Source organism: Mastigoproctus giganteus, unplaced genomic scaffold (genome assembly GCF_048544385.1).
Source record: "Mastigoproctus giganteus isolate SK-2022 unplaced genomic scaffold, ASM4854438v1 scaffold_15, whole genome shotgun sequence".
NCBI lineage: Eukaryota > Metazoa > Arthropoda > Arachnida > Uropygi > Thelyphonidae > Mastigoproctus > Mastigoproctus giganteus.
In genome coordinates, this window is record NW_028328292.1 from 3094318 (window position 1) to 3106667 (window position 12350).

Sequence of the window (12350 nt, forward strand, 5' to 3'; positions counted from 1 at the left end):
ATAATTATCAGAGCTTCCCTGGACTCAGGGGAGGTACCCATGGACTGGAGATGTGCAAATGTGACCCCAATCCACAAAGGAGGTTATAGCTCGGACACAGCATGGTTTTGTTAAGGGAAAGTCTTGCCTGACCAATTAGATTGGATACTATGATGTGGTCACAAAGGAACTGATGCAGGGAATAACTTTGATATCATATATTTGAATCTTAGAAAGGCCTTTGATACTGTTGCACACGGAAGACTGCTGCACAAATTGGAGCAGCGTGGCATTGGAGGCAAATTGCTGCTATGGATAGAAGGATGATTGAGTGGGAGAAGACAGAGAGTGGTAATCAATGGACACTGCTCTTTGTGGACTAATGTTATTAGTGGAGTCCCTCAGGGTTCAGTGTTGGGTCCATTGTTGTTTTCTGTATTTATAAATGATATTGATGATGGTATATCAGGCTTAATGTCCAAGTTTGTAGACGATACGAAGGTTGGCAGTGTTGTTAAGAAGGACATTAATGACAGTACACTGCTGCAACAGGATCTAGAAAAGTTGAGAAGATGGGCTGAGAAGTGGCAAATGAAGTTTAACATTGACAAATGTAAAGTAACGTATCAACTTTCCGGTACCACACTGACAGTGGTAGAGAATGAAAAGGACCTGGGGGTAATTGTGCAGGCAGATATGGTTTTCTGAGCAATGCAGATGGTCTGCAAGAGTAGGTCATGATGTCTTGTCAATGATATACAGGAATTTTTCTAGCAGGGATAAGGAGGTGATTATCCCCTTGTATAAGGCAATGGTCAGGCCACACCTTGAGTACTGTATACAGGTCTGGAGGCGTCATTTTAAGAAGGATGTAGAGCTGTTGGAACGAGTACAGAGAAGGGCAACAAGATTAGTGAACAGAACAAAGGGTTGCTCTTACAAAGAAAGGCTTAAGTTTTGCAAATTACAGTGTCTGGAGTCTAGGCACCTGCGAGGTGATCTGATTGAGATGTATAAAGTGTTGAATGGTTTGAGCATGCTCAATGCTGATGGGATTCATCCTCTTGCTGAGAGTAATCACCTGAGAGGGCATAAATTCAAATTAAGGAAAGACAGATGTAGGATAGATGTGCTTAAGTTTGCCTTTAGTCAGCGGGTAATTGGTTGGTGGAACAAACTTCCATCTGTTGTAGAAGTTGATAGCTTAAATAGATTCAAGGCAGAACTTGACAAACATTTGGAGGAGGGATGGGTGAAATAAGGGTTTTTTTTTTTTTTTTGCTGGTGCTATATAAGCTTACTTTCTTGCATCATGTGCCCTTGCTAATGCTAATAAGTTATTCTAGATTTATCGCTCTACTCTACTTCTCTGTATAGCCATGTGTTATACTTATCACAATCATTAGTCCTATAACATACTCCTACTCTCATTATCCCAGTGCTTATGTCACACTGCAATATCGACTGGATGCACTGCCTTAGATTTAATATGCTTTGTAACTTAGAGCATCCCCCCCCCCTTATGTCTTGTCTTGTCCTCTCTGTACACTTTGTACTCCCCATATTCAAATTTTCCATCCCTTTTGTTTGAGTGATACCATATCTCTTCCCTACAATGTCTGCATTTGATCACTTAATCAGTACTTCAAATTTGTCAAATTTGTTTACTATGCTCCTAGCATTAGTGTACATGCAAGTGTGCATACATCTATTCTTACTCTTAGTTAACCTAATATAGCCCATGTATTTACTTGTTCTGTGATGGCTTGCAGCTGGGCTTTAAATCCTCGACACCTTGCTTTCCATCTGGCTGCATGTTTCAGTAGAAGCAGTGCAAGAATCAGTTTAACTTCTGCCTGTGGCTCTAATTAATCTATTAGTCTGTGTATGCACACATGGGTATTTCACTGATAGGAGAGTCTTAATGTGGGAGGGTGCTGCAGCTGACCAGATTTCTGTAGCATAGAAGGTAAAAGAAAGAAGATAGGTTTCATATAGTGAAGAATCATAAGTCGGTTGGTGACATGAATAAGCTGTTGTCTCAATAGCCACATTGTACAGAGATTTAATGCTTTAAGAAAGTTGATGTGAGAATGTAAAATACAACTGGTATCAAAGAGTATCCCAGGATCTTTATAACAGAGAACTGATTTAACTGGCCAAGATCTAATAAGAAGGGTAAGATTAAAAGGAGTGTTTTTTGTGGAGAAAGAAAAGTGGGCACACTTATTAGGATTAGTATGAAGGCAAAGTGGCTAAAATAATTAGTAACCACAGCAATTGCATTATTATAAGAGTTGTTTTGCTGTGTTTAGCATCATCAGCCTAAGTTATGGAGGGCACTTACATACGCAGAAGAGGTGGGATTAAATGTAGAAGAGGACAGAAAGAATATTCCCTGTAGAATTCCAGCAGATACTTCTTTAGAAAGGATTCATTGAATTGTAATAGAAGGGTTCTATGGAAGAGGGATTCCTGCATGAAAATAGCAAATTACATTGTATACCATAAAATTTTTCCAATGGTTACAGAAGCACTTATGGGTGAACAGCATCAATTGCAGTGGATAAATCAAGGTAAATCATTGTATAAATTGGATAATGGATAAATCATTGGCCAGGGGCTCACATCTGGTGAGTATGGGCTTGGCAAACCTAGGGTCCTGAGCTGGATATCATCATTCTGGATATCATCAATGGGCCAGTAAATCAGAGTGTCTTATAATGGGGGATTTTAATTTCCCAGATATTGACTGGAATTTGTGGGTTGGTCACTCACACACTAGCAGGGCTTTTGTGGATTTATTGGATGATTGTTTTCTACACCAGCATGTTCGGGAGGCAACTAGAGGGAGTAATACTCTTGATCTGATTATCAGTAGTGATTCTTCATGCATTAGGAATCTGCAGATAAAGGAACCACTGGGTGGCAGTGATCACAGTGTGCTGAAGTGGGATTTACTCAAGGAGGTAACTACCATCAGAGGCAAAGGGAAGGGTTTTTGCTTTCGTAAAGGCGACTATGATGGTCTGAGACAGTATTTAAATTCTATACAGTGGGACCAACTGATGATGTTACCAACAGCAAATTCAAAATGGGAAGCATTCAAGGAACTAATCTTGGAAGCTACCAGGCTTTACATACCAACCAAGAAATATTGTTCACAAGGTTCAGGCCTAAATGGTTGTCAGATGAACTAATGAGACATATGGCAGAGAAGAAAAATGCATGGGATACATACAAATTAATGGGTGACATGGAAGCCTATGATAGATATAAGTTGGTCTGTAACCAAGTCACAAAGGAGATTAGGCAGGCAAAGGCAGATTATGAGAAATCCTTGGCAAAGGACGCAAAGAAAAACAGAAAAGAGTTCTTTACCTATTTAAACTCAAGAAGGAAAGGGATGAATCAGATTGGTTCACTGGATGTTGATGGTTCAACAGTTGAGGATCCTGCTCAGGTGGCTAACAATCTAAACGAGTATTTTGCATCTACATTCACACATGAGGAGTTATTCAGGAAGGGGAATGTCGTAGGTGAAGTAAACATTGGCAGTGAGCTAGATTATTTTCTAATAACTGAGAGGAAAGTGGAGGAGAAATTGCTGAGGATAAACATAAAAAAGGCACCAGGGGTGGATGGGATCTATCCAGTTATATTAAAGGAGGCAGCAAAGGAAGTAAGCAAACCCCTAGCCATAATTATGAGAGCTTCTTTGGACTCAGGGGAGGTACCCATGGACTGGAGATGTGCAAATGTAACCCCAATTCACAAAGGAGGATCAAAGGCTGACACAAGTAATTACAGACCTGTTAGTTTAACTTCGGTTCCAGGAAAATTAATGGAGGCACTGGTTAAAGAAGCACTGCAGGATCATCTGGACAAGAATTCAGTTATAGCTCAGACACAGCATGGTTTTGTTAAGGGCAGGTCTTGTCTGACCAATTTGATTGGATACTATGATGTAGTCACAAAAGAACTGGATGCAGGGAATAACTTTGATATTATATATTTGGATCTTAGAAAGGCTTTTGATACTGTTGCGCATGGAAGACTGCTGCACAAATTGGAGAAGTGTGGCATTGGAGGCAAATTGCTGCTATGGATAAAGGGATGGTTGAGTGGCAGAAGACAGAGAGTGGTAATCAATGGACACTGCTCAACGTGGACTAATGTTATTAGTGGAGTTCCTCAGGGTTCAATGTTGGGTCCATTGTTGTTTTCTGTATTTATAAATGATATTGATGATGGTGTATCAGGCTTAATGTCCAAGTTTGCAGACGATACCAAGGTTGGCAGGGTTGTTAAGGACACTACTGATACTATGCTGCTGCAACAGGATCTGGAAAGGTTGAGCAGATGGGCTGAGAGGTGGCAAATGAAGTTTAACATTGACAAATGTAAAGTACTACATATGGGAAACAGTAACCCCAGATCAACATATCAACTCTGTGGTACTACGCTGACAGTGGTAGAGAATGAAAAGGACCTGGGGGTAATTGTGCAGGCAGATATGAAGTTCTCTGAGCAGTGCAGATGAGCTGCAAGAGTAGCTCATGGTGTCTTGTTAATGATATACAGGAATTTTTCTAGCAGGGATAAGGATGTGATTATTCCCTTGTATAAGGCATTGGTCAGGCCACACCTTGAGTACTGTATACAGGTCTGGAGGCCTCATTTCAAGAAGGATGTAGAGCTGCTCGAACGAGTACAGAGAAGGGCAACAAGATTAGTGAATGGAACAAAGGGTTGCTCTTACGAAGAAAGGCTTAAGTTTTGCAAATTACAGAGCCTGGAGACTAGGCATCGGCGAGGTGATCTGATAGAGGTGTATAAGGCTTTGAATGGCTTGAGCATGCTCAATGCCGATGGGATTCTTCCTCTTGCTCAGAATAATCACCTGAGAGGGCATAAATTCAAATTGAGGAAGGACGGATGTCGGATAGATGTGCGGAAATTTGCCTTTAGCCAGCGGGCAGTTGGTTTGTGGAATAGACTCCCATCGCTTGTTGTTGAAGTTGATAGCCTAAATAAATTTAAGGCTCAGCTGGACAGGTATTTTGAACGAACGGAGGGGTGAAATGGGAGTAGTGGTTTTTTTTTTTTTTTTTTTTTTTTTTGGCTGATGCTGAATAAGCTTGCTTTCTTGCATCATATGACTCTACTAATGCTAATGCTAATTCTTCTCTTTCTTGGTGATTCCTTTCTACTTATCTCTCTCTCTCTCTCTCTCTCTCTCTCTCTCTCTCTCTCTCTCTCTCTCTCTCTCTCTCTCTCTCTCTCTCTCTCTCTCTCTCTCTCTGTAACTTGGGGAATTATTGTTTTGACTGGTGCAGCATAAGCCTCAGGCTTCCTTGAACCATATGGCTAATAATATAATGGATAAATCATTGGATAAAATGGATAATGGAAAAATTATCCATGTATTGATATAAGCATTTGTTTTTGCAATACACATGTAGTAGAGAGAGATTTGCTCAATTCTGAGTTGAATTAACACCATTTTGTGATAGTAAGAATTCTTGCACTTTTAGGTATAGGCACATATTTAGTGGAAACATCTCTTGTATGTGAGCACCTTCATCTTTATTTTTGAGGCAAATGCTAATAATTCCATGACTTTAGCTAGATTTAGATGTAGGATATCATCCAAAATTCTGTTTCTCTGCAAAAATAGATCAGATATTATCAAAATAAGAGAAACGCTGTGAGTTTGTTCCCCTCTAGCAGAAAAATATGGTTCACATTAAATATATGAGGGCTTTGCTCTGTGTTCATATTTTCAGCCTCTTTGCTGAAGCTGATGGTGTTTCTCAGGGTTGTCCAACTCACAGGCTGAGTTCAGCTCACTCCTTCACATTGCACGCCCATGTAAGCAGCCTTCTGGTGGTATAGTGCATCCCTTCAGTTTAAAACTATTGTGTTACAAAATATAGTTTCACATTGACTTTTGAAAATACCACTTTTTAATAATATTAAACGTTTCTTTTTTGCTCTCTCATGTTTTATGTATATTCCTCAGAATTTAGCAATATTATTATAACTGTATTAGTATTATGCAATAATTGATGGATTTTTGTATTTAATTATAAAATTAAAAAAAAAAAAAAAAAAAAGCCTGCAACTACAAATGTAAATAACAAAAATTAAATTCTATTTCAAAAAAAAAAAAAAAAAAAAAAAGCATAATTAGTGTTAAGGAACTGGTCTTTTGGCCTGCACCTGCCTGCTGTGACAACCCATCTATGCAGACTGTGATCTTCAGCATTTTATCTCTTTTGGCCCTCAGCCAGAAAAGGTTGGATGCCACTGGTGTATCTGGGACGTTTGTAATATTGGCTGTCCCTGCATCACTTTGTGTGGTGTTTTTAAAATTTGCAATCTGAGTTAGAAAAATTTTTATGGGTGAAGTGATTTGATTATTATTATATATAGTTCTTTCCAATTTTATAATAAGTTATTTTTAAAATCTGTTTTCAGTGATATGTACCCTGTATATAGATAGTATTTAAAAAGTACTTAATAGAGTTTTGTTTCTTTGACTTGAGAAAATTGCACTATGTATAAAGCAGTTTTTATCTTCTTTTCACTTTAGGAGATCTAGATATTGAATTCAATGAAATGGTAAACTGGAAAACATACAGTAAAGCAGATGCAGTGAAGTTAAATAATTTCATATTGAATTCTGGCCAGGTAAATATATATATATTATTGCTCTCTCTTTCTTTCTTTTTTTGGTTAATAGTTTTTCTTGAAATAAATAGTTTTAATTTTAAATATTCTGACATGAACAACAATAAAAAGTTCCTCTCTATAGTTAGCATTCATCTTGTAAAGTTTCAGGGCTGTTCATATTTAATTCCATAATTTGATGAAATTACAGACTTTTCTGTTTTTTTCTTAAAATTTACAGAAAGAATCTGTTTTTTTGTGATTGTACTAAAAGCTTACTTTTTTAATGGATTTCTATCAAGTTTACATTATAATTTTCAAACTCAAACCTACCAGTTGTCGAAATCATGATTGATATATGTTGAAGCATTATTATCTTCCTCTCTCACATCTTCTTATATGAGAAGTACTGCGAGTACTTCTCATATAAGAAGATATGAGCGAGGAAGAGAAATTAAAGTTAATGGAAGGTGAAAACCAAAAATATTATAAGCATATGAAATAAAAGTCAAATGCTATAAACAAGACAGTAATAAAGTAACAAAATAGATTAGCAATAAATGAAGAGTATAGATGTCAATTATGCAGAATTGAGTGTGCGGAGAGGGGTACAATTTTAAGGAAGTGTTCGCAATATGGTTTAAGGAAAAATGTAAGAAAAATATATGCATCATTATTGATATAATTAATCAAGAAACCCAGTCTATTTCAGGGGACCACAAGCATGAAAATTTATATGGGATAAACATGGTGTTTCAAACCTTTACCAATGAAAAGGTGTCTGAATGAATATATAGTGACTAGGAATTGGCTAGTGGTATGTATGGGTTAGAAATAATAGTGGTACAGAGGGCAATCCATATGCTATGTAAATAAATGTAATGATTAGTAATTCATTTTGATTGGTTAATTATGTGTATTGAAATAAAGGAATTATTTGGAAATGGGAGTAAGATTGTCATCACTGCTCGACGTGCTAGAGGCTAGCACGTCGAGCAGTGATGACAAAATGAGGCAAAGAAAAATGGTTATGGCATAATCAGAAAAAAAAAAAAGTGGGATAAGAGGCAGTACTCTGCTAGTAGAGACAAATGCTCTGGTAGGGTGGGATTGTAATGCACATTCTCTAAATAGAACATCTTGGCATATGAAGTTCATTAGAGTAAGGGTTGTTAGAAGTGTTCAAGTGTATTGGTGCAGGGTAAAGTATGGGAGTTGACTATGGGAAAAAGGAAGGTTGATAGAATAAAAAGGAGGAGAAAATGTTATGGAAAAAAATAGAAATAGTATTAGTCTATCTCTCAATAACTCTGATAGTTGGGCTATTGGAAAAAGGAAGTAAAGATAATTTATAGAAAAGTGAAAAAAAGTGGGATCAGGCAAACTAGATGTGTAAATGTCCAACCACTTAGTGAAGACTCTGGATAAGTGAAGTATTAATGGAAGTGAGGAATTAATGGAAGGCAATGCATTCCAAAGGTCTACACACGATTCTTGAAAGTAAACTTCATAATATTCAGCCTTCTGTCTCCCAAAAATTTTGTATTTGTGCTCCTAGGTTTTTCTCTCTCTTCTACCAGTGAAAATATATACCTTCTTTGTTCATTTTCTGATTCTCTTCAGGGCCTTATATACCTCTATCAGGCCCCCTGATAGAGGTATATAAGTTTCTCCCCTCCCCTCCAAAATGCCTGTTTGCCAAGTTTTACATTCTTAATATGGACATTGAGTAGCACCCCTTACCAATTTGGGCACCATTTTTTAAATCCTTTCCAGAAGTTTTATATCTTTCTTGAATTGTGGCTCCCAGACCTTAACACAGTATTCTAAATGTGGTCTCACCATCTTGTATAAAGAGACAATGATGTATTTCCCCTATTTATGGAGCTCCTATATATAATAGACAGGACAAAATATGCCTTCCTAGCTGCCTGTAGTCACATTATAACCATGGTGGCCATTGTTACTGTGAGTCTTCAGTGTGAACTAGTAGTAGTGGCATGTGATGCAAGAAAGCAAATGTATGAGCTTATGCAGCATCAGCCAAAAAAAAAAAAAAAAAAAAAAATCACACCATTCCCTCCAAATGCCTGTCCAGTTCCTCCTTAAATTTATTCAACCTATCAACTTCCACAACGACAGATGGAAGTTTGTTCCAATAATTAGCCACCCGCTGGCTAAAGGCAAATTTCCGCACATCTATTCTACATCTGTCTTTTCTTAATTTGAATTTATGCCCCCTTAGGTTCGTAATCTGAACAAGTGGAAGGATCCCATCAGAATTCAGCGTGCTCAACCCATTCAAGGCCTTATATACCTCAATCAGATCACCGTGCAGGTGCCTAGTCTCCAGCCACTGCAATTTGCAGAACTTAAGCCTCTCTTGGTAAGAGGATCCCTTCATTTCCCTCACCAATCTTGTTGCCCTTCTCTGTACACACTCAAGCAAATCTACATCCTTCCTAAAATGAGGCCTCCAGACCTGTACACAGTACTCAAGGCGTGGCCTGACCATTGCCTTATACAGAGGGATAATCACCTCCTTTTCCCTGCTAGCAAAATTCCTATATATCATTGACAAATCCCCATGACCTGCCCTGGCAGCCTGTCTACATTGCTCAGAGAACTTCATATCTGACTGCACAATTACTCCCAGGTCTTTTTCATTTTCTACCACCTTAAGTGTAGTACCACACAGTTGGTACGTTTCTCTGGGGTTACTTCTACCCATATGCAGTACTTTGCATTTGTCAAGGTTAAACTTCAGTTGCCACTTCTTAGCCCATCTGCCCAAATTAACTAGATCCTGTTGCAGTAGCACACTGCCATTACTGTCATTAACAACCCTGCCAACCTTTGTATCATCTGCAAACTTCGACATTAAGCCTGATATACCTTCATCAATATCATTGATAAATATACAAAACAACAGTGGACCTAACACCGAACCCTGTGGGACTCCACTAATAACATTAGTCCAAGAAGAGCAGCACCCATTGATTACCACCCTCTGTCTTTTCCCACTTAACCATCCTTTTATCCATTGTAGCAACTTACCCTTAATACCATTCTGCTCCAATTTGTACAATAGTTTTCCATGCGCAACAGTGTCAAAAGCTTTCCTGAAATCCAAATATATGATATCAAAATTATTTTTTGCATCCAGTTCCTTTGTAACCACATAATATCCTATCAAATTTGTCAGACAAGACTTTCCCTTAACAAACCCATGCTGTGTCTGAATTATTGCTGCAGCCTTGTCTAGATGATCCTGCAATGCATCTTTAACCAGTGACTCCATTAATTTTCCTGGAACCGAAGTTAAACTAACAGGTCTGTAATTACTTGTGTCAGCCTTTGATCCTCCTTTGTGAATTGGGGTTACATTTGCACATCTCCAGTCCATGGGTACCTCCCCTGAGTCCAAAGAAGCTCTCATAATTATGGCTATCTCATAATTATGGCTTAGTTGCTTTGCCGCCTCCTTTAATATAACTGGATAGATCCCATCCACCCCAGGTGCTTTTCTTACGTTTAACTTCAACAATTTCTCTTCCACTTTGCTCTCAGTTATTACAAGATCATTAAGCACCCTGCTACAATTTGATAACCTTCTGCCATTTTCAAACCTTAATAACTCCTCATGTGTGAATGTAGATGCAAAATACTCATTCAGTTTGTTTGCTATCTGAGCAGGATCATCAACAGTCGAACCATCGATGTCAAGTGGACCAATCAGATTCATCCCCTTCCTTTTAGAGTTTATATAAGTAAAGAAATTTTTGCTGTTTTTCTTAGCATCTTTTGCCAAGGATTTCTCGTAATCTGCCTTCGCCTGCGTAATTTCCTTTGTGACCTGATTACAGATTAACTTATATCTGCCATAGGCTTCTGATTCGCTTGATAATTTATATGCATCCCATGCATTTTTCTTCTCTGTTACGAGTCTCATTAGTTCATTTGACAACCATTTAGGCCTAAACCTTGAACAATATTTCTTAATAGGTATGAAACTTTTAGTAGCTTCCACGATTAATTCCTTGAATGCTTCCCACTTAGAATTTACTGTTGGTAACATCGTCAGTTGATCCCACTGTACAGAATTTAAAAACTGTCGGAGACCACTGTACTCGCCTTTACAGAAGCAAAAACCCTTTCCTTTACCCCTGATGGTAATTAAATCTTTAAGTAAATCCCACGTCAGTACACTGTGATCACTGCCACCTAGTGGTTCTTTTATCTGCAAATTCCTAATACATGAATGATCACTGCTGATAACCAGATCAAGAGTATTACTTTCTCTGGTTGACTCTCGAACATGCTGCTGCAGAAAACAATCATCCAATAAATCCACAAAAGTCTGACTAGTGTGTGAGTGCCCAACCCACAAGTTCCAGTCAATATCTGGGAAGTTAAAATCCCCCATTATAAGACATTCCGATTTACTAGCCCACTCTATTTCTCTGTACAATTGTTCATTGTACTCATTCGAGTCATTAGGCCTATAACACACTCCTACTCTTATTTTTGCTTTCGCTTATGTGCTTATGTCACACCAAACTGACTCAACAGTGCACTGTTCATCTATATCAACTGGATGCACTTCTTTTGATTTTATGTTTTTCTTTATTAACAGCATAACACCTCCTCTCTTCCTATCCTGTCTATCCTTTCTGTACACATTGTACGCCCCAAATTCCAGTTCGGCATTCCTTATATCTGTGTGACACCACGTCTCTGATATCCCAACAATATCCGCCTTTGATGTCTTGACCAACACTTCAAATTCATCAAATTTATTTACTATACTTCTAGCATTGGTATACATGCAAGTATACATGCACCTATTCCTATTCCCAGCCACTCTAACACATCCCATATACCCACCTGTTTCACGATGACTGACATCCGTCTCTGAAACCCCCAACACCCCTTGCTCCAGGTCGCTACTTATTCTAATAGAAGTTGTGCAAGAATCACCTTCACCTCTGCCTACGGCTACTATTAAACTATTAGTCCTTGTATCCCCCCAAGCTATCAGTTTTCCGACCCACCTAACACTGCCTCGATAGCATCAGCAAATATTCTTGCACCCTTTCTATTTAAGTGTATCCCATCCCTGTAGAAGCAATCTCTCCTGTTAACAAGTACAATCCAGGCTGAAAAAAATCTTACCCCTTGAGCTTTGCACAATCTTTCCAGGGCCGAATTGATCGACAAGGCTCTCATCATATAGTCCCTCCTATCGTGTCTGGGCAGAATTGACCTGTACTTGTTAAGCAATTCTGCTGTCTCCTACTCTTGATATCATTAGTGCCAAAAGTCATCACACAAAAGTCATCACACTCCTCCAAACTGCATACAACGGTTTAACCAGCCAGGTGCGCATCCAGAACGATTTATCTGAGGAATTTACCCTCCAAACTGGAGTCCGCCAAGGGGATGTGGCCTCCCCGTTGCTTTTCAACATCGTGGTCGACGCCATTATGAGGCAAGCATTCAGAAACAGACAGGGCATACAATATGACAAGGATCACTATGTGACTGACCTGATGTTTGCTGATGATAGTGCTATCCTTGCCGGTAACGACGCTGAAGCCACAGATATCCTCTACGACATTGCCCGCATTGCCCGGCCATACGGTTTGAAGATCAATGCTGGTAAGACAAAGGCCCTGACAACAGATGGGTCGCAA

At 38.7% G+C, this 12350-nt stretch overlaps 1 protein-coding gene across 2 annotated transcripts in view; it reads left to right on the forward strand.

Moving 5' to 3' along the window:
* LOC150074911 (cytoplasmic dynein 2 intermediate chain 1) overlaps positions 1-12350 on the forward strand; it is a 466509-nt gene that overhangs the window by 159299 nt on the left and 294860 nt on the right. For both annotated transcript variants that reach the window (XM_090389329.1, XM_090389330.1), the window contains exon 11: positions 6578-6675. In XM_090389329.1, the coding sequence (XP_090245455.1) occupies positions 6578-6675 (98 nt within the window). The remainder of the gene's footprint in view (positions 1-6577; positions 6676-12350) is intronic.